At 37.5% G+C, this 27,781-nt stretch overlaps 2 protein-coding genes across 5 annotated transcripts in view; one reads left to right on the top strand and one right to left on the bottom strand.

Annotated features, from left to right (window-relative positions):
- YTHDF3 (YTH N6-methyladenosine RNA binding protein F3) overlaps positions 1-3,333 on the top strand; it is a 39,228-nt gene extending 35,895 nt beyond the window's left edge. For all 4 annotated transcript variants that reach the window (XM_080802427.1, XM_080802426.1, XM_080802425.1 and 1 more), the window contains one exon: positions 214-3,333. In XM_080802427.1, coding sequence (XP_080658553.1) covers positions 214-237 — 24 coding nt within the window. In that variant the 3' untranslated portion in view covers positions 238-3,333. The remainder of the gene's footprint in view (positions 1-213) is intronic.
- Positions 3,334-17,812: 14,479 nt separating this feature from the next.
- Positions 17,813-18,091, bottom strand: LOC308342057 (small nuclear ribonucleoprotein E-like; the record flags this gene model as incomplete). Its single annotated transcript, XM_080802250.1, has 1 exon — positions 17,813-18,091. One exon carries the CDS (start codon positions 18,089-18,091, stop codon positions 17,813-17,815), a length of 279 nt encoding a protein of 92 aa, XP_080658376.1.
- Between the last annotated feature and the right edge of the window lie 9,690 nt (positions 18,092-27,781).

The raw sequence follows: 27,781 nt of genomic DNA, 5'->3' as shown, positions 1-27,781 counted from the left end.
TAATAGGTCTTTGTGTTTGGATTGCTTAATTTTGAAATGTTTCATGGTAATCAGCCCTCTATGGTTGTATGCAGTTAGTAGTAAATCTTTTTTACTTACTCCAATTAGTATTTGAAGAAGTTTTTATGAAGATGGTTTGCATTATAGTACAAATAATTAACATTTTTAAATAATGGTAGTATTTTATTAAAATTCTTTGTGTTTTTCTTTCAGGAGAGAAATAGAAACAAACAATAACCATATGAAGATGTCCTGTTAGAATTACAACACTAATGATGTAGACTCTGGAAATGCCTAATAAGTCAAAGAAGACATTATTAAAGCTTTTTTTCTGCTTAAGGTGACATCTTTGAACTCTAACACAGAATTGACTCTTCTTGTAATGGTTTTCATCAGCGCATCTGCCCTTATACTCTCACCAAACACACTTGAGAACTGTAACTTCGTCAAGCACTTTCTGTCCTGAAGCTTTTACCAGTATCTGCTGTCTTTTGTAATTATGCATCCTAGCTAAGGCACAGAAGACTGAATGAATGCAAGGATTCATTAACTCTCTGAATTTGTTAAATACTAACAGTTAACCATTAGAAGTGGTTCAATGATGTAAGAGTCACACTGCTTCAACTTTTTCTTTGTTGTAGTTTTTAAATTGTCAATTTTTAGCTATTTGACAGATTAAAAGCAAAATAATCATGCCATATTTAGTCCTGGAGTTCAAGTCTAAATGTTTATGTGAAAAATTATTGTAGTAAACTTTTAATATGGCAAAGCAACCTTAAGCTCTATTTTAGCCAAATGAAACATAATCTGAAATTATATTAGAACATTTCCCTTGTCTTCAAACTGTTTGGTGTAACAGAATATTGATATGCAGCTTGGTGGATTTCACCAATTGATGCACATTCTTCTCCCCTCCTTCCCCCAATAATATGTATACTGAAAAATGTGCATTTGTCTGAGGAATTATTTTGTTTGCTACCACTTAATGAATCTCAGAATTTTGAGTAAATGTACCTCAGTCTAATCAGACTTTTTATGACCTTTATAACTACATTTAAAACCCTTAATTCCTATTTCTGGGTGTTTGCGAGCCTGATTGCTATCATGAAGTAAAAATTTATTACTCTAGGTATTCACTAGCTAAATAAACATAGTTCTTGTTTAGCAAGCATATACTGTTCCTCAACTCTTTTCTCCAGCTTTTGCAGTGTCCTGGCATCCTTAAAATACTTTGAAAATATGGCCTTGATCCATGGATTAAATCAGTATCTAAGTGAATGTGTTGATGTTTTATTGATCAGATCTATATAAATGGGAATACAGCATATATCTGGGTATTCTTATAGTTATCTTTTTAACATCATATTTTTTTTCATTAATTACATATCAACATTAATTTTGTAACTTGAAACAAATTGATTTTGTATAATTAAATGTGTCAAGCATCTGTATTAACTGATTTGGTGGCATAAGGTTATGAAGATAATGTACCGCCCCTTATATTACTGTTCCAAAAGGAGAAAACTATGTAGAAAGATACATTAAGGGTGAAAATAGCAATATAGTAGATTTGAATACCTTGATGTTTTGCATTACTCCATTTATGTTTACATCATGTTTAGAAATGTTTTCATTTACTATGGTCTTTGGTCACTTCAATTCAAAAATTTAGTGACAGATATTTCTTTGAGGCTTTCATTTATATAATTTTTTTGTACAATGTTTTCTTAAATGTACAAATACTGTATTCAAGTGGAAAAAAATACAGTATTTGTAATAATTTTAGCTACTTCACAGTTCTTTGGTAGTCCCAGTGTAGTTTTATCAGTGTTCACTGAAGGGAACATCAAAATGTTAATGGTGTATTACAGAATAAAGTCTTTCTTAAAGGAAAATTGCACCTATTTTACCTTTTTAAGAGTAAGCCATGAAATCTTGTAACATGTCTCTTAACTATTTATAATGAAAATTGGCATTTGGGTATAGTCACCATAGCAATGGTCTACATCCCTAAGATTATATAGGTAGGACATGTCAAAGATGACTGTTGTCACTCTGGAGGTCCTATTAGACAAAACTGTAAAGGGGTGACCTTGTAGGAAGGGTCTGAGTCCTCTCTCTGAGGTTCTCTTTTTCTTGGTGCTTTATTAGTGACTCTGAATATTTTTATAAAACTAGTTACATTATAAGTGGATTCAAACTTGTTTAATTTACATTAAGTTTCTATGTAAGAAGTGTCACTCACTCAGCAAGCAGGCTGATTGCAGTAGCAGACTCTGATGTCAGATGTAGTTGAGTAGTCTATTCATGGTGAGGAATACATCCCAGTGCCTTTAACCTGGATTTCTAATATTAAGTGAAATGGGTGCAGCATTCCTTTGGGTGGGGGGGACAAAACAACAAAACAAAAAAACTTTTTTCAAAATTGGTAATTTTTTTTCTCATTTAAGTTTTCTTCAGAGCACTTGCCTTCTCTTCCTCTTTGGTCTGTCAGTGTGTGGCAAAAAAGTTTTTTTCTCTAAATGAAATTATTACAGATTGTCTCAATAGCACAACTAACTAAATATTTCTTAACTGTAGGGAGCAAAAGGAAGAGAACCTGGGCTCTACAGCAGGAGACACATCATCAAATGTTGGAATAATCACAAATTAAGACATTATTGGCCCAGTAAATTTCTTGCTTAATATTTTTCCAAGATCTGGTTTGACTGTTTCTAATTAAAGTTATCGTATGTGGGTATTTTATTTTGAAAGGTATTATAGTTTGTATAATTAACAGTAAGGGGGAAAATGTAACCAAAATTAGTATTCTTTCTCTATACATATTGGTACTTGAAGATTCCTTTCAGAAGAAACCCCAGCCTTTTCCTAATTTTTAGTACTTAATTCCTCATTTTAACTCGAGTGATCTTTCTAATTAAAAAGCTGTGTTCTTTTTGAATACCATGCATGGGGGTTAAGCTGATGTTAAAACAGTTTGCAATAAAAAAGAATCAGCTTAAATCATTTAATCATTTCAAGTGCATTCTGCATCCTATAAAAATAAGTTTGAGAAACTTAAGAGAATTGTGTTTTCATTAAGTTTTGCATATCTTTTGTTATGCCATGTAAATTCCCTTCTTTTTCGTATGATTAAAGAAAGGTTATGATAAAATGATTAGTTCATTTACATTCACTTGTAGCAATTACATGAGAAATTGAATTTTGTCGTGTTTGGGTTTGTTCATTCCTGTGAATGATGGTACAGTTAGGTGAGATTTTCTGTTATGGTACCCAAACTCACCATTTGGTCCTCTTTAATCTTTGAGGGTTTCAATAAAAATTGTTCACTCATATCTGTGTTTTTTCCATTTTATCTTCAAAAATATGTATTGTCTGCCCTATTATGGATTTCCTGATTGACGGTTCTCTCGAGTACAAATAGATTGTATCGCTTCTTTTAGTTGGCCATTTAAATTAACTGGGGAAATTAAAGAGAGGGGGATAACAGTTTATCCTAATCTTTATCTGCTCCAGTGAGCTTATTCAATTACATGCTCTTAATACTAAACTTAGAGCAAAAGAGAAAGAGGCCTATTTGTTTTCATGTAAGAGGAGGAAGTGGTGGTACCAGCTGTCTAATAACCCTAATCCCCCGTTCTTGGTACCAAGGAATGCTTTTCTAACAGTCTGTATGTTATCCTTTGGGATAGATAGAGCTTATGTGATCGTGATGAATCTGGCTGGTGCATTGATTATTGGCTGGGCTCTAAGATACTTGTTCTGATGGGGGAAGAAACTAAAGAGTTTTGTTTTGTGCTGTCACAACTTAGATGTGTAGAACATTGATGGCATGTGATGGGTGCACAGTTTAACAGATTCACCTCAGGTGTCCCACACTGGCATCATCAGAAACCTCCTTTTTACTGGTCATTTCCTAAAGGGAGGGTTTGCATCTCAGCAGCATATTTATATTCAAGGCCACTGATTTGTTGTTGGGACCCTAATTCTTACCTGCCTGGCTTTATCTTGCTTAGTGGTGCTAGGTTTAGTAAGTCTAGTCTAGGAACTAAAATATTCTTGTAGTCCGAAGTTAATAGGCTAACTCAAGGCTTTCTAATTACAGTACTTGTAATTGCATGATCTTGAGGTGTACTCTTTTCTCATTCCTTTTGGTGTACTAGTGAAAAGTAGAACTATGTATCACCTACACGTGGTAGTAGCAGTTTAAATACAGTTTAAAAATACTGCACTAAGTTCAGAATTTGTCTACTCTCTAATTTGAGTTGCCTGTGCAGCATTGGGACTAAATGTAAATGAAACACTATTTTTGTAAAACTTAGAATGCAAGGAAGATATAAGTGCAGTTCATAACACTGACCAGTTCCTCACCCTTCCTGCCACCCCACTTGTGTGTCAAAAGAATACCCCTTACATAGAACACGCTTAGGGATGTAGATATTTGAATGTTGTTTAGAAACATTATTGGCTCTATCTGACATGTCTGTAATCAGAATGGAATTACTGTATAGCTGAAGATCTTAGAATTGAAAGTTGAAAGACCAGACTTTGAGTTACTTCTAACTGGTAGGTTGATACTGAGCAAATTTCCTGTTTCAGTGCACTTACCAAGAGATTAATGTAGAATGCCTCCAAGTTCTGAAGTTTTATAATTTTTGATTTTTTAAAAGATTTTTATTTATTTGAGACAGAGCACAAGGAAGGGCAGAGGGAGAAGCAGTAATTGGAAACCAATATAATTTTTAATAGTCATCCTTTATTTTCAGAATATAAGTGATGAAGACCCCAAATTAGATTTTATTCATTTTATTTGATGGGAATATGACCACTGCTTCCCTTCAGTGAATTTTGAAGTTCAGTGGTACAAAATCTCCATCTTTTCTTCCATAGTATTGCTAAAAAGAGACAAGGAAATGTGTTCCAGAGAAATCCAAAGTTTTTTTTTTTTTTTCCATTTTACTGCCATTTTACATTATCCTTATGGATTTTTTTAATACAGTTTTTTTTAGAATAGTTTTACAGAAAAGTTGGGGAGACAGTACAGAGCTCCCATATACCTTGCACCCAGCTTTCCTTATTAACACCTTACATTAATATGGTATGCTTATTACAATTAATAGACCAATTTTGATGGTACATTATCATACTTCACTTGAGATTTTTAAAGTTTTACCTAATGTCCATTTTCTAGTCTGGGTTGCCATCGAGGCTAGCACATTACCTTTAGTTGGCCATGTCTTCGTAGGTTCCTCTTGGCTGTGGTGGTTTCTCGGACTTATTTTTGAAGATCTTGACAGTACTGAGTACTAGTCAGATATTTTGTAGAATGCCTCTCTGGAATTTTATCTTGCAATTTTCTTAGGATTTGACTGAGGTTATGAGTTTTGGGAGGGGGAATACCCCATAGGGAAATTGCCATTTCCATCACATCGTATTGAAGATGCGTAGCCCCAGCATATGCTCGTTGATGTTGATATTGGTCACCCGGCCGAGGTGGTGTTTCTCCATTGTAAAGTCACTCTTTCTCCTTGCTGAACTGTGCTCCTGAAGAATCATAGTCTACACTTCAGTGAGCAGTTGTGTTCCCCCTTATCCTTGTATTTTTGAAGAAGAATATAAGAATATATTTTATTACTACTTAGCCTCATCCCAGCAGGCTGTGTCAATACATTTTCCTTTTTGCTTGTATCATTTCAGAACTTTCCTTCCACTTTCTCCTTTTTTCAATAGAACAGTTGTATATTGGAGGAATTCCAATGGAGGAATTCTAATTCATACCTACTCCCTGAGTTCTAAATCTGTGTATAGAATGATGATTTTAACAAAGGGATTGAAGATATATTAAATAATTTTTTTAAAAGATTTTGTTTATTTGACAGAGATCACAAGTAGGCAGGCAGAGAGAGAGGGAGAAGCAGGCTCCCCATTGAGCAGAGAGCCCGATGGGCTCTATCCCAGGACTCTGAGATCGTGACCCGAGCCGAAGGCAGAGGCCTAACCCACCAAGCCACCCAGGTGCCCCTTAAATAAATCTTAATAAAGGAGATTTAGATGAAGGCAAAATATCTTGATCTTATGTGTAAGTAAGAACAGATTGTCAAATCTGAACAAATTCAGATTTGGCTGGGTTGAAAGCCCCGAGTTCAGAGCTAAATAGTTAGGTTACAGCGCTTCTTTCCATTAAAAAGAAAGGGTGATTTAAATAGCTTGGCATCTGTCTTTTGATGGAATTCTTTTGAAATAACTTCTGAGTCTACTGCATAATATTCTGGCAAAGAGCATGGACTTTGGAGGCCTACAGACTTGTCCTTAAATTCTAGGTCCATTAAACTAGATCTAAGCCTAGATTTCCTCATCAATTAAAAAATTAAAAATAAAAGAATGAGAACAGATCCTTTTTCAGAAGGATTAAATGCGGTAACATTCAGAAAGTGCTTAGCACAATCCCTGGACCTGTGGCAAATCTTCAAATGTTAACTGTTCTTTTTTATTTAGAATTTAGAGAATTAGGAGAATTTAGAATTTATTGATTGCCATTCAAGATTTCTCAGGGTAAATCTTCATTAATATGCAGTTTAGAGGTTGTAGAAAACTGATTACTTTCAATTCATAATGTTCTATTACTGAGATCCTGAGAACAGTCACTTCCTGAATAAAGCTTAAATTATCATTTATCTTTGTTTTGCCAACTTTTGGTTTCCAGAGTTTTAACTGACTGTCAGCCATACTTTTTCTAAATAAGTAAAATGTAACAACATAAAATTAGTTTCTATCTGGCTAGAGGAGAGCAGATGGCAGAACCAAAGGCAAATTAGACCAAAAGGAAAGCAAATATGGGGGAATAACAGAAGAAAACCTATAAACAATAGAAGAACACTGAGGCCAAAGATGAAAATTAGATCCTAAGAAGAAGTTTTTTTGCTTTGTTACAGACACTTCCTGATATTAATACCATTTAAGTGTGTTAGTACCCAATGACAAAGCTAAAACAATGTAGTAATAAGTTTGATGACTTTTATTCAAGGGAAAATACTCCATGGATTAGGCAGTACAGTGCCTCCCAAGCGGCGGAGCACGCTTCCTGAGGGATTTGGGGCAAGTGCCAGATTTACAGAATGCTAGAAGAGGCAGGAGGGAAACAGGTCATGACTGGTTAGCAGGTCCTTTTTTCTAGGGTAAGGTGAGCTAGCTAGGTTAAGTTGGAGGACTGTGACTGGTGTGTGTGCGGTTTCCTTGACAGGAGTCTCAGGTGTAAGTGTAGGCCGACTTGGGTTCAGTTTCCTCACAGCCTGGCCACTGGGGCAGCCTCCATTTTGTGGGTGCCAAAATACAAATTAACTATCATTAATAAATAGTAAGGGCTTCATCATGAATGGTAACAATTTAGAATGAAAGCACTAATGTGTATGTGTTACCTCCTTGTTTCATCAGCTATACTGTGCAATTTAGAAGCAAGAGGTGTTTGACATCCACAAAACAAGATGGCAGTTTTAACCCTTCTAGTATGTATTTGAAAGAAAGCTATCTTGAGGTAAAAACTTTACAGCTAGAACTTTAACACGATATCATTGCATGCTAATATTGAAGCTATGATCTCCAACTAAGATACTAAGTGTGTTATTTGTGCTTGGGCTTGCTGTATGAACTGACTTGCATCTCCCCCTGTGAAGTACCTGGTGCCTGGAGCACACTCGGTTCGTGCATTTCGTGGCTATTCTGTAGTTTGTCCATGTGTGTATGCTGCCCAAGGGTCATCTGGGCTTCTGTCTAAACTCACTGATTCCAGTTGTACTTGTTTATTTTATTGTGAAATTTAAATATGTAAACTGATAAAATGTGACTGAACGAGTTGTTTCTATGAAAACGAAAATTGGCGGCTTTGGAAATACCTGATAGAGGTGAGTTGTCTAATTAGGTGTAGATCAGAAAACTGTAAGCACTTGTCAGCAAAGTCAGAAAAATGTGCAAGTTTACACACAGCGTACGAGTGTATCTTCAGTTCTTACTCCCATGGGAAGTCTTAGGTGATGCATTAAAGGTGAGGCATGGTTCATAGAAGAAAGACATCAGGGAACTTGCATCACCAGATTCCTATTCAAAGAAAAAGTCTTGGACATATATCAAATAATTGGTGAATTAAAGTATACGTCTCTTTTAAATTACAATGCTTCAAGTTTGTTTGTATCACTTCTTATGAATCCATTCCTTAACTAACACCAGTTTCATTATTTAACACTGTTCATTTTTAAGATTTTTAACCTAAATTATTCTTTTAAAGTCCAAAAACTTTTTTGCCTCTGCATTAAACAGGTTAACCGTTTTCTGCATGCGGCTGCTTGTGTACATGTGTAATGATAAGCTGTTATGATATCTTTGCAAAATAAATTTAATAAAGAGAAAGAAGTATTCATATCACTTAGAAAATGGAATGGGCTAGCACTTACATATTTATTTCAAATACCTGAAGTGTAAGAAATGTTTTCTGTATGAAATGCTGGAGAGAAGACATACACCCAATAACAATTACTGGTATCTACATTGACAGCCGCAGAACTCTTGTCAAGTTTTGGAAGTTGCCTTGAGTAAACCACTTCTCTTTTGGAAAGAAAGGCACTTGTTTCCTTTCTAAGAGCTTATATAAACTGATGGTTCCCCCCATTACTCCCTTTTAATAAGGAAAAAACAAAGGAAGAAAAAGCCAGCATTAAGTAGCTATTTTGGAATTATGTAGCTTTGGCTTTACAGATAGGCTTATTTTTTTTTTTTTCATTTTGATTTTGCTTGTTGATTTTTACTGCTGTCCAGGCAATATTTGAAAGGTCACACCTTAAGAACAAACGAAAAACTGATAGAGTGCTTTCCTATAGCATATAAATGAAATAAACTACTTATTCATATTAGTATTTATTTTCAACTGGATTAAATGATTTTACAAAAGACCTTTTGAACAGCTTTCTCTCAAAGATTCAAATTTTTAAAAGACCCATCAATTCCAAGTTTTATTTACAAGTAGTTACCCATCTTCTTTAGTTCATGGTTATAGTTGTTTGAGGAAACCCTTCCATTCACAGTGAGGTCTACACTAGTTTCAAGGAAAATCTCAGATGTTTCATTATTGTGAATCTCTTTTTTTTTTTTTTTTTTTAACACCATTCAGGAGCTTTGCACAAACTCACAGTAGACACACAGATTATTTACTACCTTAGAGTGGATCTACTTCCTAGTACTTACTGGACTCTCTAGTAATTTATTAATAATAAGTCGACCACCAATAAATGTCCCATTTGTAATATACAATATTCACTATATGTAATATTAATAATGTAAAATCTATTAACAGGTTGGGTAGTAGTACTCAAAACACTTTAGTCTCAAGACCCCATTACACACAAATTATTGAGGAATCCAAAGAGCTTTTGTTTATGTGGCTTGTATCTTGATATTCATACTGGAAGTTAAAACCCAAACACTTCTTGTGTTCAGTCTTTGAAGTATCACTTCCCATGTAATCTGGAAAACTGGACTTGTGCCCTCCTGAGAGAATGAGAGAGGAAAAGTCTTAGTGTGATTATGAATATATTTGGGCACTGCAGACCCCTTGGGGCACCACTCCTCTGGGGCACACTTCGTTGATGGACTAGGGGTGTTCATACTCCACTGAGTGAATGGTATCCTTAACAAGATCTGTCGAATCACTTCTTGAGTTCTGTCTTGGCAACTCCCCACCATACACACTCCCAGGGCCCCTTACCTTCCTGCAGGTGCATACCAGTTTTTTTCCTTTTTCATCTATGAACATAAAGTCAAAAACACATCTCAGCAGATTCATTACAAGGGTCTATTGATTCATTAACTTTTAGTCATCGCTGCACTTAAAAAAATTTTTTTTTTAAAGTTTATTTGACAGAGACAGCGAGAGAGGGAACACAGGGGGAGTGGGAGGGAGAGGCAGGCTTCCCGCTGAGCAGGGAGCCCAATGTGGGGCTTGATCCTAGGACCCTGGAATCATGATCTGAGCCCAAGGCAGATGGTTAACGACTGAGCCAGCCAGGTACCCCCGCTGCACTTTTTTAAACATCGTATTTCCTCGCTTTATCTGATACTTTATTGCCTATGAAGATAAGAACAGGAATGGTTTAACCAAAAATTAGTTTTGATTTGTGCCATGAAATTAGTATTGATATGTATGCATACGGAGTTTTTATGAGGATACTTGTATCTGAAGGGAAATGTTTGTTTTCATCCTAGGTCTTCCTTACTAGTCTGCCCTAAACCCCGCCTTCCCACGCAGTCAGCATTTCCTCACTGCGCTTGGCCTCTGCTCTTCTCCCCGTTTCACTGATTTAGAGTCAGAGAAATTGCTGAGTAATCAGTGATTGCTGTCTCCACTTTCCTCAGCTGTGTCTCCATTCCCGTTGTTAGGCAGCCTGGATCCCCGCTGGAGTCCCTGCCTTCTTTCTGCCCTGTCACTCTGCTCCAGCCACACTGGCTTTTTGTCCCCCCACAAACCCAAGATGCATTGCTACCTCCAAGTCTTTCTGTTCCCTGCCTGTATTGGGTATTTGCTCTCTTCTCTGCTGCAAGAACTTTCAGATAGTAAATCCCTCATCGCCACATCTGAAGTAGTTACTCTGTCATACTGTTGTCTTCCCTCCCGTTTTCTCCCTAGAACTTATCTAAATTTTTCTGTGTATGGTCTTTGTTCTGTAAACTGTGACATTCACAAGGCGAAGGGACTTAGTCTTCTTTATAGCCCTAAACCCTGCCCAGCACAGAAAGTGCTCAAGAGCGATTGGCTGATGAGTCCTTCACTCCTCCAAGCCTGTTCTCAGATGGAGGAAGGCGACCGTCGCCAGTAGGGCTGCAGTGGTGGCCTTCATTGCCTGGGAACCGGAAGTCAGACTCTGAACTGGGGATGCACAGAGTAGGAGCCTCTGAACTGGGGACGCACAGAGTCGGAGAAAGTTGGTGCTGTTAATTACTGCTTGAAAAAAAGCTATGTGACATTCATTTTACTTATCAAGGAGCAAGCTGACTGCTTGATAATATCCCCATTTACCTTCAGTGTTCTAACTGCTTTGGAGAACGGCCTCCTTTCCTCCCTCCCTTCCTTCCTTTCCTCCTTTTTATCCAAAATTGCTTTCAATTCTAATTTAAACTGGATTTTCTCTGGGTCAGATAAGGTGTGGGAATCCAGTGATTTATCTGAGATCATTCAGACTGCTGGGAGGGACCTGGAAGGTGATTCAATCACAGTTTACAGAGGAAGGAACAGGCTGGAAGGCTCTGACTTTTCTAAGATCCCAGAGAGTGAGACAACTAGGACTTGAAGCCCAGAGTTTCTCATTTCCACTTCAAAGCCAAACACTTCTAAATCTGGGCCCAAACCTTTCACATAGTTTACTTAGTTGACTGACCAAACAATTATATTCAGCTGTCCATTTTCTTACTTGTAAAATGAGAAATATTCTCACACAGATTTGTTGGAGAATGAAATGGAGAGGCACAGTGCATGGCATCTTGAAGCCCGCGACTTTTCAGGCTTTTCCTCTTCCCTCCCTTTTCTCCCTCCAGCGGTCCTGGCTGCCCACATGTGGAAGATCATGTTCTTTTCCTAATTTGGTTACTGTCTCTTTCCTTCTTTGCATCCAGCTGGAGATCTTCTTCAAAGCCTCTTCAGCTTCCACTTGACCAAAAATTGCCCGCGCAAGTGAGACGTTAAACGCTGCCTCGTTAAAAATTAGTCTTATTTTTAGAGACGAATGTTTCCGTGTTATGGAAGCATATATATTGCTTTTCACTTCAGAAATGTAAACACTTCTTTCGGTGACACTAACCCCTCTACCATTTAGAAGAGGTTGGGTCATGCAATGATCATTATTCCTGGCACAGGAGGGATGCTTTCAACTGTAGACAAAGTGGTAAGGATTTTATCAACGGACTCTGAGGCTACCCAGTTTAAAGGGGTTCCAAAGTGAATAATTACAAAATAAAACGAAGATAAAAACATTTTTGGAATTATCCAAAATGACAGCAGAGGGAGCTATTGAGGTTTGATTACACTTTCCATTGCCCTGGTTGAGGTTTTTTTGTTTTTCTTTAAACGATAATATTTTGACTTAGGCTTTCTCATCTCAATATAAATATGCAGGAAAACTTTTATCATATCGAAATATGTATATGCAGTTTAGGGGATTGCAAAAAAATGAAGCTTTTTTTTTCTATCGCTCTCCCCCTCTTTCAATTCCCTTACCATCCCTAGAATTCCTATAAAAGTGGTTGAGCTATAAAATAATGATGATTTTATGGTGGTAGTTTTAGAAACGAGTCTGCTGACTATGAATCTGGGTCGTCAAGGTCAGCTGATCTACAGGTCATTGTCCCACACGGTGTGTTTGTCTGACTTCCTGGGACCTCTGTTGGGTCTCATAAGTCTTTCCAGGTATTGCTTGTATGATCCCTATCGCTCTGCCTGGCTTCAGTTATATAGGATGGCATAGGAGATGTTGAAGGGTTAAAATTCACAGCATTATATGAAAAACTCTCATTAGAATGGAGGACTGTTACACCCGGGACTAGGGCTGCTGTGTGCGTTCAGGCCTGTGTGTAGTATGTGGTGGATGGGGGTGAGATGAATGGGCAAAAAGTTTGCTTTGGGCTTTCTCACAACCTTCTTTAGGTCACATCTGTGTTTATGATCTACTTCTGCTCTTGATGCTTTTGTCTTTCCGACACGACCGACTGTGTACCTCAGTGTACCCCCAGCCTCAGTGTACCCCCCTCAGCCTCAGTGTACCTCAGTGTACCCCCCACTCCAAGCCCATAATCTTTCTGTTTTCAGCCTCAGTGTACCCCCCACTCCAAGCCCATAATCTTTCTGTTTTCAATACTACTTTGAATTCTTCTAGGAATTTCTCCCTCTGGGCATGAAATATGCGGGGATGTAGGGATGCTCCTTGTAGTAGTATTTGTGATAGTAAATAATTAAGAAATGGAAACAAGTCCATTTGTCTAAAAAATAAACCGTGGAATTCCTTACAACGAAGCAGTCTACAGCCACGAATGCTTATGTGGAGAGATGTTGGTGTATTTTAAATTAAAAACCTCATGTCACATACGATTTGAGTGATCTGTACCATGAGTTTTAAAATCGAACACATAATTGAAATAGAAGATTTACATAGAATTTTTACACATAACTTAAATGTAAAGCAATTTTTTGAGGGATTTTATAGATAAAGTTTCCAGAAATACATGCAAGATATTCAAAACAATGACTAATTCTGAACATGGTGCTGGACTTGCTGGGAATGAGGACAGAAAGAGGAGAGATCTTGCTCTTTGTCTTATATCTTTAGATATACAGAGCTTAGAGCTTATAATTAATAAAATAATTGAAATTTAAATAAATAAATCTATTATCTTCCAAGATCGAATCCCAGCATCAGTGTTTCCCTGAAACCTTTTGTAACTCCTTGGTCTGATTTAGATGGTGTTCCAGTAGTCCACTTCTCTCCTTGGGACTGCTTCATGGGGTAGAACCAGCAAAGGCTTTGATGTCAGGCTTACCCGGGGCAAAATGATGTTATATTGGGCAAGATATTGAACCTCCTTTAGCCTGAGTTTCTTCACTGGAAGACTGGGAACATTGACACCATATTGCAAGATAGTTATCGGGGCAGGTAAACTTATGCAAGAGCATGATGACAGAGAGATGGAGATGGTTGACAAGAGGTAATAGGTTTTTTTTTTTTTAAAGATTTTATTTATTTATTTATTTGTCAGAGAGAGATAGAGAAAAGAGCACAAGCAGGCAGAGTGGCAGACAGGGGCAGAGAGAGAAGCAGGCTCCCCACTGAGCAAGGAGTCTGATGTGGGACTCGATCCCAGGACCCTGGGATCATGACCTGAGCCAAAGGCAGCGGCTTAACCAACTGAGCCACCCAGGTGTCCCAACAGGTGTTTTTTTTGAGGATGAAGATTGTTTTCCCTATTCTTACAGCCTTGACACTTTGTTGAAGAAATGCAGTAATGTGTTATACGCTAGGTTTTTCTTCTGTGGTATGACATCATTCTCTAGACCTCTGTATCAAATTGTACCTGAATTATGTCTCATTCACTTCAAGCTGTACTCTCATTTAGCAGTTTGGATGAACAGTCTTGATTATGACTTCATACCACATGTTTCCGGTGGTCCTCTAATGACTTCCCTAGAAGGTGAGTGTAATGATGAACCTAACGTACCATATTAGGACAAACACAGTTACAGAAAATTCAGAATGAAGACTTGGCACTGTCAAACCAACTGCATAGGTAGTTTCTATACTGCTGATGGGATGAGTTTTTATCAGTTCCTGAGGACATCAACAGCCTGCATCAGAGATGGTGGGTGGTTTTATAATTTTAACAGTGTTTCTCCCTCTTATGAGCTCCCCTTTTTAAAGTCACTTCTCCCATATTGCTTTCTCTTATATTTTATTCTGAAATCATAAGCAGTATTTGTCCCGTAGCAGAGTCTTGGCAACACAAAATTTTGAATGAATTAATTAATCCATGATTTGTGCCCAACTCTGATAATATTCCCAGGCACCTAATTTTATGTCATTTTGTTTAATGAGGTATAATCAAACATTTTCTTCTGCTTCTTGAGAAGCATGTAGATATGGCAAAAACCTGATCAACTTGATTGTTCCATAAAGATATAAATGCTACTGGCAGAGTTCACTTGTTTAGAAGGCGCTTCTGGAAGTTGGTACTGCATTAATGTGAGAAGGTGATACATCCAGGTGAACAAAATGCAAGTCAGAAATAAACCCTATAAAAATTCAGTGCAGCCTGTCTCCTTCCAACAACAAAAGCTGGAAGTGTTCTTGGTTTTAGCTTTCCGTCTCTTTTGACACTTTGTTTTTTTATCAGCAGCGAGCGATGTGTTATTTTGTCCTCTTTTTTTCCTTTTTAATTTGATGAAGTGTTTTAATTTTTTCCTTTGTGACTACTTCCACTGCTTCTGTGTTTTGAAATTCCACCCCTATTTCAACATTAGATATGTATCTATATTAAACTTCCCTAATTTTTTATTCTTTTATATTTAATTGTTTGGAAGTTTCTTTTCTTTCTTTCTTTCTTTCTTTCTTTCTTTCTTTCTTTCTTCTTTCTTTCTTTCTTTCTTTCTTTCTTTCTTTCTTTCTTTCTTTCTTCTTTTGTCTTCTGTTTTTAATCTCTGCTTTAAACCTCCCCTTCCCCCGACCAAGAATAAATTAAAGATCTATTCTTCTTTATAGCTAAGATTGTAATCCCAGGAAATGAGTCAGTGAAAATATGTCCTCATCAAATAGCTGTAGCAAAAGCTGTTCTTAATGAAATGCATGATTCTACGAAGAGTCTAGAGCTGAGCAAAGAGGTCAGATGATTATCACAGATGAGCACAGCTAGAACCTTTACCACCAAGTCAGTATGCCAAGTTATATGTATACCTGGGAGGAAATACTTCTTAAAATATGTCTCCAACAAGCCTAAATAAGTCATTAAAGTCATAACAAATGGCCAGAGTTCCTTTATCATGCCTCTGATTGGGAGGTAGACTTTATGTCTCCTAAGGATCTTCCCTGCCCTGTGACTATTTAACCAACAAAAGACAGTGTTAAGTGACACTTACCTAAGTGGGTGTAGGCCTTAACAAGGTCTAGAAGCTTCTGGTTTTATATTTTTGGGAGCCCTGATTGGCCATATAAAAAATCTGGCTGCCCTATCGGAGAGACCACATGACACTACATGAAGAGAAAGATGGGTCCATGCCAGTGTCTGAGGGAAGCTTCAAAAGATTCAGTCTCATCCCCTTCTGATTATAACCTCATGAGAGATCTATCACAAAATTCGTAACATATGGGTTTGGCTTTGGCTTTGGGGTGGGTAGAAGCTGGAAGGGACTCAAGGAGACTATAAGTGAGGCCTGGAAGGATGGAGTGGAAATTGTCATTGAAGGTTGGAGAAAAGATGACCCATGTTACCCATGACCAAAAGCTTGGCAGAAAGTTGATAGAATGGAAAATAGCAAATATATCTGATGGACCTATGGCCAGAGCTTTGTGCTCTATAGCCGCACAGCAACTTTGCAAGGATGGCATCAATATCCCCATTACTAAGATGAGGAAATTCAAACTAGAGGAGATCTTTTCCCAATATCACACAGCTGATAAATAACAGAGTCATACTTTTAACACAGTTTGGCTAAGGGATTGCCATGCAGTGTTAAAAAGTATCACTGGTTTTCTTTTAGCTATATATGAAAAAGTATCCATAGATAGAGATGAACTGGAGAAGAAATTATTGAATCTAAAGGAGACATTTCCAGCAGAGATTCTTAGAGACTTGGCAGGTGTGTCAGGTTGATGAGAAAACAGCAAATGTTCTGTTGTTAGAGGGTGACTGGCAGCACCTAGGCTGTCTCACCTGTAACCCAACGCCTCGAGCCATTATGCAAGCTCTTCACTTGGTTTGGAATCATGCTCTATAGAAAGTCTTTGGATTTCTGTTTCAATGGTTGCAACATGGCCAACCCATGGAGAATTTTTCCAGCATGATAAAAAGTTGCAGGAAATACCATGGAATAAGCTATCCAAAGCGTGAGGGTGTAGCTTCTTCAAACTGCTTAGAACAATGGAAAAAATGGCAAGCCCAAAAATGAGTCCCATACCCAGAGAATGACTGATGGGTTCTTAAAATCTGACTTTCAAAGTGGGGAACTCAATGAACTTTGTTGTTGGTACCTGGAGGTCCTGTGTAGGAGACTGTGATGATTGCCCAGAGTAGATGCCTTCCTGTCCCCCCCAAATAAGCAATGTCTCCGCAGTCTGAAACAAAACGAAGAATGGGAATAAAAACAATACCCCTTCAAAGGAACCCAGCAACAAGGCCATTTTGATATAGATTAACAGGGTTTTCCCAAAGAAGAGATGGATGGAGTGAGCACTACCAGAGATGTCCTCTAGTAGCTGGAGGTTGATCACCATAGAGGAATCTAGTTCTAAAGAGGCACTTTCTGTTTCACATGGATGGACAGCTGCCTCTTGGATCCCACCGTCCCCAGTTGATTATAAACCAAATTTCTCCAGTGCTCACTCCATTCATCTCTTCTTGGGAAACCCCTGTTAATCTATATCAGGGAGCTTTCTTACCTTACATTCTATGTCCAGATTTACAGCCTATAAGGAAAAGACCGATTAAGGGTGGGACCAAAAAGGAACTGGACCTAGAAGAAACTCTCTGACCCTAGAAAGAACTAAAGATCTTATACTCCATTGAGGGTACAATGGCATGGGTTGGAAGGGTTGGGGGCGCAAACTTTTAAGGTTTTTTTGGCTACCATTGTTCACATGATTATCTTATCAAGGTTTTTTGTTTGTTTGTTTGTTTTTTGTTTGTTTGTTTTTGTTTTTGTTTTTTTAAAAAAAGATTTTATTTATTTATTTGACAGAGAGAGAGCACAAGCAGGCAGAGCGGCAGGCAGAGGGAGAAGGAGAAGCAGACTCCCTGCTGAGCAGGGAGCCCGATGTGGGGCTCGATCCCAGGACCCTGGGATCATGACCTGAGCCGAAGGCAGCCGCTTAACTGACTGAGCCACCCAGGTGCCCTGTTTGTTTGTTTTTGTTTTTAATGGAAACAATTCCGCAACATTTATTGTCCTCTGGTAATAATATAAAGGTAATCAAAACAATATGAACAAATGTTTTAGAACTACACTTCCAACAAAGGACATCTAAAAACAAACAAACTACATGGCCTCCTCAAGAACTTCTCACTTCATTGATCATTTCTAGTTGGAGACAATTTGGAGCCAGATAATATTATCTCCTCCTGGCACAATCCCACCTAGTTGTTTTCTTGACATTGTTTTAGAATGAACCTCTTCTGCATCATCTAATACAAGGTTCAGGTACTCACCAAAACCAAGGATACAGCCCTCTATCTGCATGTTCACTTGCTCATAAAGCCACACCTGAATCTGAGATTTATTTTGTAAGTATCTGAAGATGAGGTTGATGAGCTGTACCATCAAGTTCTGTACTTTTTGGCCCTGGCCAGTGTATGCCATGGTGGAAGCAAACCTTTTATCAAGTTCTTTGGAGCAGCGAGAGCCACATATTCAATTGACCAGATTTGAAAAAAGCCGTAAAATGTGGAAGAGAACAGCCGTCATCTGGATTGAGCTGCCGAAACCACTGTTAAGCACTGCTGCTGCTGTTTTCGTGGGAAATGTATACTTCATATTGATGCTAGAAAGATGGACATCACATAAGATTACATAATTTAATTACAAAGTGGCAACCCCTCAATCCTGAGGTATTCTATTGATTTAGAAGCAAGTTACTGAAAAGCAGGATCATACAAAGGCATGAATGCCAGGAGGCAGGGTTTGTTGGAGGCCATCTTAGAGTTAGCACACAGACCTCATAAAGAACAGGTGGCAGTGACCTTAGAGCATATACTAACTCACACGAGAGCACAGGAGTTAATTCTTTTTTTTTTCTTCTTTTTTTAAAGATTTCATTTTTTATTTGAGAGACAGAGATCACAAGTAGGCAGAGAAGCACGCAGAGAGAGAGGAGGAAGCAGGCTCCCTACTGAGCAGAGAGCCCGATGCGGGGCTCGATTTCAGGACTCTGGGATCATGACCTGAGCCAAAGGCAGAGGCTTTAACCCACTGAGCCACCCAGGTGCCCCAATTCTGATAAAACGCAGAAAACAGCCAAATTCTTGGGAGCAATGTGCCATGAGGCTCAAAGTGTGACTTCTGAGACAGTAAAGAAAAGGTTATCTACCCTCTGGCCCCCACTACCAAAATGGAGTCCAATTCCTTTTTTGATTATTTGGGTTGGAGACAACATTGCCTTGTTTAGGCATTTTGTTCATCCCAATAGATAAGACAACATGAAAATATGTTAAATTTAGCTGGAGATTTGAGCAGCAAGCAGAAAAAGAGGCAGAGTAATAGGCTGTTTCAGCAGCCCTACTCTTGGGGCTCATGAACCCCAGGATGTCCTTGCAGTAGAGGTACCAGTACTGATAACAATGCTGATTGGAGCCTCTGGCAAAGAGCAGTTGGTTTTCTGAGGGTTGAGCCAAATGAAAAGCTAATGGTGTCTACTGGGTGGCAGTAGCTGGCTAGACCAAAGATGATTTTGGAGCACTGACTGTGATAAGGTCAGGTCAGCACAATGGCCTAACTTGAAAGCACCCTTTGTTGCTATAGACAATACTCCTAAGGGCCAGGTGTGTTTTATCTTTATTAACTCTTGAGCCATGACCAGCAACATAACTATCTGGGTACCTGAGTGATGACTGACTGGGTATATTAAAGACATATCTCTATGAGGCTGTGGGCTCTGGAAAGCCTTTGGTGAAGCCAGATAGGACATTCTTATATCTCATATGAACATTCTTTGGAAAAGTTCATACTGAGATAAGACTCAGTGAAATGATGTGGCTGATCAGGCCTACACAGCCTAGGCAGGCAGCATCGGTAACTGAATATGTCCTTACATGCAAATTATATTATCACTGCCATCTTTGGGGACTGTTTTTACTGACTGACTTGTATTCTGGTTATAGGTCGCATTTTCCTGCTACTTGGCATATCTGGCATGATTTTGATTGGCATTGTAATCTTGAGTGGTTGAGTTCCTGGATTTTGTTGTCTTCTTTAAAAAAAATAGTTGAATTTTGTTTTAACACATTGGAGATGTTACTTAGAGTTTAGCTTGATTTTTGAAGGCCTGTTATTAAGCTTTCTCAGGGCACATCAAGAGTAAGCATTATTGCGGTGCCTGGGTGGCTTGGTGGGTTAAACCTCTGCCTTCAGCTCAGGTCATGATCTCAGGGTCCTGGGATGGAGCCCTACATCGGGCTCCCTGCTCAGTAGGGACCCTGGTTCTCCCTCTCTCTCTGCCTGTCTCTCTGTGTGCTTGTGATCTCTCTCTCTCTCTCTCAAATAAACAAGATCTTAAAAAAAAAAACAAACCAAAATCCCAACAAATTTGCAGGGATTGAAATATAGCTAAAAAAAGTCTGGAAAAAAATCTCCAAGTATTTAGAAAATAAATATTATTCTTGTAATGACTTGTGGGCCAAAGATAGCATGTAAAAGAAAGTTAGAAAGCACTTTGAACTGATGCTATGAAAAATAAAATCTGTTAAAATTTATGGAATGCAACTAGAAGAGTGCTTTAGAGGAAAATCTATAGTTTGAAATGTTTATATTAAAAAAGAAGATAACTTTAAAGTTAGTTATCTGAACTTCCACCTTAAGAAACTAGAAAAAGAAACAGAAATAAATGTAGAGTAAAAAAAAAAGGAAGGAAATAAAAACAGGAAGAATAAAAATTAATGAAATAGATAACAACAGTTGAGAAAATCAAAGAACCCGAGAGATGGTTGTTCATAAAATAAATAAAATTAATAAACATCTAGCTAAACTAATCAAGAAATAAAGAGATGATGCCAAAATAACCCAAACCAGAAAAAGAAGAGGAGGTATCACAACAGATCTTACAGATATTCAGTAGGTAAGAAAGAGATATTAATGTCTTAATGCTCATAAATTTGACAATGTGGATGGAATGGGTAGCTTACTTGAAAGAAAAAATTATGAAAAATGAATTAAGAAGAAATGCTTTAAATTATGAATCTAATTTACTTTATAAAAGCATTCACACACAGAAAAACTAAGTCTTATGATTTTACTGGTTAGTTCTGTCAAACATTTACAGTAAAACACACACACAGAAAACATACCTACCCTACTCAAGCTCCCGTCAGCAAATTGGGAAGGAGGGAATATTTCCTGATTTATTTATGAGGCCATCATAAATAAATAAATAAATATTATAGGTCTTGAACTAGTGAGGTTTATCTAAGAAGTGTAAGATTTGGTAACATTCAGTAGTTGATTAATATAAATTGCCATATGGAGGAAAATCACATAATACTCTCGAAACATACATAAAAAGCACTGGACAAAATCCAACACACACTGATTAATAAAAACTGTTTTCAAACTTAGAACTTTGTCAACCTCCTGAAAAGATATCTAAGATAAACCTTATCCAATATAGATAACGGTAGAAGACTAAAAACTTTCACACTAAAATTGGGAGCAAGGTGAGTCTACCTGCTCTCATCCCTTGTTTTCAAGATTGTGTTTGACTCTTAACTGATGCAGTTATTCAAAAACAACATATAGAAGCCTTCTAGTCTGAAAAAGAAAAAGCAAAATTCTGGGGCACCTGGGTGGCTCAGTTGGTTAAGCGTCTGTCTTTGGCTCAGGTCATGATCCCAGGATTCTGGGATCATGCCCCATGTTAGACTCCCTGCTCTGTGGAGAGCTTGCTTCTCCCTCTCCATCTGCAGCTCCCTCTGCTGCTCCCCCTGCTTGTGCTCTCTCTGTCAAATAAACAAAATCTTAAAAAAAAAAATAAGAAAAAGAAAAATTCTATTTATTTGCAGATGACATGAATATCTATACAGAAAATTCTAAAGAACTTATAGAAAAAAGTACCAAAACTAGTAAGAGTACTAACAAGTTTACAGGACAAAATTTCATTATAAATAGAAAATCAATTGTATTTTTATATTCCGGTCATAGCATCCAAAATCATAAAATGCTTCAGGAAAAATCTATCTGATAAAATATGTGAAAGATTTGTATGTTGAAAGTTATAAAACTTTTCTTCTTTCAAAATTTATTTGAGAGAGAGAGATAGGGAGCATGGGCAATTGCGGGGGAGGAGGGAGGACCTGAGGAGGTGGGAGAGGGAAGGGGGGAAGGGGGAGGGGAAATGACACTGTACAAAGAAAAGCTGCCAAATAAGCACATGAAAAGATGCTTAACATCATTAGTCATGGGAAATAAAAAAAGTTAAGTCATAATAAGATACCTATCTATACTTAGTAGCATGGCTGAATTTAAAAAGATTGACCAAAAAAAAAAAAAAGATTGACTATACCAAGTATTGACGAGGATGTAAAACCACTGGAACTCTCATACATTATTGAGGGAATGCAGAATGGTAAAATCAGTTTAGAAAATAGTTTGGCCATTTATTATAAAGTTAATCACAAATTTAGCATACATCTCTGCAATCTCATATATACACCCACCTGAGAGAAATGAAAACCTATATCTGTATATCCACCAAAAGACCACTATGCAAATATTTATAGCAGCTCTCTTAATAATTGCCAAAAATCAACCCACCTGCCCATCAGCTAGAATAGATACATTGTTACAATCTATGTCATGAGATCTTCAGCAATAAAAAGAACAACCTATGATATATGCCATATCATGGATAAATTTCAAAAGCATTACGCTAAATGGAAAAAACCCAAATACCAAAAGGCTGTCATTTCACATGACATTCTGAAAAAGGCAAAACTTTAGGGACAGAAATAAGATGATTGATTCCTAGGAGCTGAGGCTGGGGCTGGGCAAGGGTCCACTGTGGAGATTGATCAAAATATTCCCTCTCTTGATTGTGGTGGTAGCTACATGACCATGTATTTGTCAAAATCAACAAATTTTATACAAAAAGATGAATTTTGTTTTATGTAAATTATCCCAGAATAAACCAGACTTAACACAATGTTATATTACCTTTTGAAAGGTCTATGGTGGTCATGGATTTTTAATTTTTATGTTTTGGTCATTTTTTCCCTTAAGAAAAAATGCAAGTAATACAAGTTTTACAAGTAATTCCTACACGTTGGAAAAAATTACCTCAAGCTATTCAGAAGGGTGTCAATGAGAAGTAAAAGTTTCCTGTATTCTCTGTCTCTCCAGCTCTTCTCCCTGAATTCACCACTTGTTTAAAAAATTTTTTTAGGTTTTGTTTTTTCAAGATTTGTATTTATTTGAGAGAGAAGGCTTGAGGGCATGTGCACACAAGTGGGGGCAGTGGCAGAGAAAAAAGTAGACTCCCCACTTAGCAGGGAGCCTGAAGTGGGGCTTGATTCCACGACTTGGGGATCATGACTTGAGCTGGAGGCAGATTCTTAACCGACTGAGCTACCCAGACACTCCTGAATTAACCACTTTTAATTATTTTTGTTTTTAGCTTTTTCAGTGCTTACCTCACTAGCCCTACATTTATCTCTAGAAACTGATTTATTAATTCATATAGTACTCATTGTCTTCATACTCTGAAAAAAGGGAGTTTTAACTCAGATTTTTAACTCAGATTGTCCCACCTTTATAACATTAATTTTTGTGATTTTTGTTAGTATTAATTCTCAATGATTACCTGTGTACATTTAAAGAATACTCGAGACACTATCTTTAGGCATGTCCTCTTGACTCCCACTGAGAAAGTCAACATGTCTGTACTTCCCTAACACCTCCTGTTTTCCTTCAACTTCCCAGCTTCAGGGGTACCATAGTTTTCACATAGTCAAGGTTTATAACACTTAAATTCTGTCCCAATTTTCTTACACGGAAATCAGTTTAAAATCTTGCAAAATTTTATGGGACGCCTGGGTGGCTCAGTTGGTTAAGCAGCTGCCTTCGGCTCAGGTCATGATCCCATCATCCTGGGATCGAGTCCCGCATCGGGCTCCTTGCTTGGCAGGGAGCCTGCTTCTCCCTCTGCCTATGCTCGCTCACTCTCTCTCCCTCTCTCTCTCTCTCTGACAAATAAATAAATAAAATCTTTAAAAAAAAAAAACAAAAAAAAAAAACAAAAAAAAAAAAACCAAAAGCTTTAAAAAAAAAAATAAAATCTTGCAAAATTTTAGACTTGGTACTGTAATTTTCTTGTACAGCTATTTACTTCTTTTGTTCCCCTCCCCCACCCAGTGGCTATCTTTTCTTAGTGATGCTAGAAGTTTATACCTGATTTATCCATATGACTAAAATCTTCAAGACTTTCTTTAGTTTTGCAGCGTTTTCTCCTTGTATTTATTTGATTATCTTCTACCTTTCTTTTATGCATTTTCTGTTATTAGAATTTATATTAGGTCATTTGAACTCTCTGAAATAAGCCATGCCTTCGCTTTTGTTCTTTTATCAAACCTTTATTCTCAAGTTCTACACTTTGATAGATTTCCTCACCCAGTACTTCTATGAAATGTTTTTCCCAAATATCTGGTGATCCTTGGTTGTTTGTTTCTACCTATGAATGAAAGATTAGGTAGATTATTATAGGCAGTTTGTGTGGTTTGTCTCTGCTATTGAGCTTCCTGAATGGGAGCTCTATGTTTGCTTCCTCACTTATTTATTTATTTATTTATTCAGCAAATATGCAATGAACGCTTATTGGTGGTTTCGGGAAATACTAAGGCTATCATGGTGAGCAAAATAAATCATGATTCTTGTTCTCATGGACCTTATTATGTAGAGGAGACACAATCAAAATACATTCAAATCAATGAATAATAACTCACTGCTGTATAAGGAAATGACCGTAATTATATGAAAACATATACTAAAACCGCTTTATTAAGACATTTTTTACTGCTAGTGACAGAAAACCAACTGAAGCTGAACCAAACCACAAGAAATGGTTCATTTAGTGAAGAGTCCAGGTCTCAGATGATATTATTAGAAATCTCTCTCTTACTATGGACTCTGAAAAACAATCTGAGGGTTTTGAAGGGGGGTGGGGCGGGAAGTTGGGTGAGCCTGGTGGTGGGTATTATGGAGGGCACGTATTGCATGGAGCACTGGGTGTGGTGCATAAACAATGAATTCTGTTACACTGAAAAGAAATTAAATAAAAAAACTATATTAAAAAATACATATATATATAAAAGAAATCTCTCACTTTTCTTTATTTTCATTCTTAAGAGGGTTTTCCACAAGTAATGACAAAGAGGGCACCAGTAGTCTGAGTTTATATCCTACAAGTCTCACAACTCCATCCTAACCAGCAAGCAGGTTATAACACCTAACTTAACTGTCTTCTATTACTTAAGCAAACCCAATGAACATATGTCTCTTTCAACAATTTCATAATGGCCCCAGGACTGTTTTGTTGACATGGCTTGTATCATCTGTCCATCTTTGAATCTATTCCTCTGCCTGAGAATATGGCTGTGTATGTGTGTATCCCTCATTGGGAGATGGGTATAGTCAGCAATAAAAACTTAGATTGAAAGAAAAAGAAAAATCGGTCAGAACAATGGATGTGTAGTAGAAAATGCATAACATTTGATTTGAGATGGGCTTATGTTTCAGCCCCACCTTTGTTGTTATGTGGTGTGTGATAAGGGTAAATTAATCATCTTTCTGGGCATTTCCTTCCCCTTTAAGGAAGCATACCCATTTTGCATGGTTTTGAATATATGACCTAATGGTTGTTGCATATCCCGCACAGAGTAGCCACTCAATAAATAGTAGCATTACTTCTAGAAAAAGAGGGACGCCTGGGTGGCTCAGTTGGTTAAGCAGCTGCCTTCAGCTCAGGTCATGATCCCAGCGTCCTGGGAATGAGTCCCACATCGGGCTCCTTGCTTGGCAGGGAGCCTGCTTCTCCCTCTGCCTCCCTCTGCCTCTGTCTGCCAGTGCTCACTCTCTCTCTCTTTCTGACAAATAAATAAATAAAATCTTCAAAAAAAAAAAAAAAAAAAGAATATAACACTCATGTTACATGCACTTACAGCCTGGCTTAAAAAGAAAACATTACCATTATATCTGACTCCCCTTGTGTACCCTTCCTTGACCACATTCTCTTGTTTCCAGTAGGATATAATTTTCCTGAAATTTCTGGTTCTCATTCTCATTATTCGTGTTGGTTTGTATACTGATAAACTTTACATAAATAGCATTACACTGTATTTTTTCTTCTCTAGTTTGCCTTTTTGAGGGGGTTCAAAATTATAGTCATGAAATTCATCCCTGTTAATACATGTAGTTGTAATCCACTGATTTCTGCTTTTACATAATATCCCAATATATGAATACATAGCAATTAAAAAACTCCATTCTCTTCTTAATGAATATTTAGGTTCCTTATATTGTTTTTCTACTAGAGATAAGATTGCTTCGAAATTTCTTATGCATGTCTCCATGTAAATACACAAGATTTTTCTCTAGGGCACATATATGGGAATGGAATTACTGAGGTTTAAGGTATGAACCTTTTCAGCTTCACTAGATTCTGTCAATTTTTTGGAGGCTGTTTTAATAATTTATACTCCTATGAGCAGTGTTTAAGGATTCCCATCGTTACTGAATATGGGCAGAGGAACTGACTAGACATTTTTCTAGAGAAGACACACAAATTACCAACAGGTATATGAAAAGTTGCATGACATCAGTCATCACCAGGGAAATGAAAATCAGAACCACAAGGAGATATCACCTCACACTTCTTAGAATGGCTGTCATCAAAGACATCTGATAACAACTGTTGGTGAGGATGGGGAGAAAGGGAACCCTTGTGTACACATTGTTGGCAGGAATGTAAATTGGTGCAGCCACTATGGAAAAATGTATGGCAAATACTCAAAAAAATTAAAAATAGAGTTACCATAGGAGCCAGCAGTTCCACTCTGTGTATGTGTCTGAAGGAAAAGAAATCACTATCTTTTTTTTTTTTTTTTTTTTTTTAAAAGAAATCACTATCTTGAAGAGATATCTGCACCGCTATGTTCACTGCAGCACTGTTTACAACAGCCAAGACAAGGAAACAACCTAAGTGCGCACTGTTGGTTGAATAAGGAAGATCTTTACATGTATGTGTGTGGAAATCTTGCCATTTGTGACAACGTGGATGGACCCTGTGGGTATTACACTAAGTGAGATAAGTCAGAAAGAGAAAGACAAAGATTGTATGATCTCACTTATATGTGGAGTATAAAAAAACCAAACTCCTCAAAATAACGAGTAGATTGGTAGTTACTAGAGGCGGGGGGTGTGGGGGGGAGGAAATGGGTGATCAAAAAGTATAAACTTCCAGGGGCACCTGGGTGGCTCAGTGGGTTAAAGCCTCTGCCTTCGGCTCAGGTCATGATCCCAGGGTCTTGGGATCGAGCCCCCCATCGCATTGGGCTCTCTGCTCGGCAGGGAGCCTGCTTCCTCCTCTCTCTCTGCCTGCTTCTCTGCCTACTTGTGTTCTCTGTTGAGTAAATAAATAAAATCTTTTTTTAAAAAAAGTATAAACTTCCAGTTATAAGATATATAAGTTCTGGGGATGTAATGTACAGCGTGAAGACTATAGTTAACAGTATTATATATTTGAAAGTTTCTGAGAGAGTAGATATAAAGAGTTCTCATCACACACACAAAAATATGTAACTATGTGAGGTGCTGGATGTTCATGAAATTTATTAGGGTGATTATATCATCATATATACAGATATCAAATCCTTATGTTATATGCCTTAAACCAATATAATGTTATATACCAATTACATATCAATAAAACTGAAAAAGTGTATTTCCCATTGTTCCTCATTATGTGAAAACATTTGTACCATCTTGCTGACAGAAGATGAAAATGTAAAAAAATTAGATAGTACAATGAAGTAAGTGCCTTCAATTTGTATGACAGGAACATAAAAGAAAAGTAATAAGAGATTCTCAGTATCTAGAAGCATAAAAAAGTGAAAGGGAAGAAGAGACAATTGGGAGCATCTTCTGTGTGAAATAAGGCAGGTGAAATCCCATGGGATCAAGCTACTAAGCTGAGGCTCGGCAGGTCGCTGGGGCTTCTTCCACTATTCACAAAATGCAAAAGGGGCACATAGCTCTCATATATTGTCCCTTGTGTGCCTGCTTGACAGAGGA

The sequence above is a fragment of the Martes martes genome (assembly GCF_963455335.1).
Source record: "Martes martes genome assembly, chromosome: 4".
NCBI classification, from domain to species: domain Eukaryota; kingdom Metazoa; phylum Chordata; class Mammalia; order Carnivora; family Mustelidae; genus Martes; species Martes martes.
Note: the sequence above shows the minus strand (reverse complement) of the source record. Positions and strands in the feature narration are given on the sequence as shown.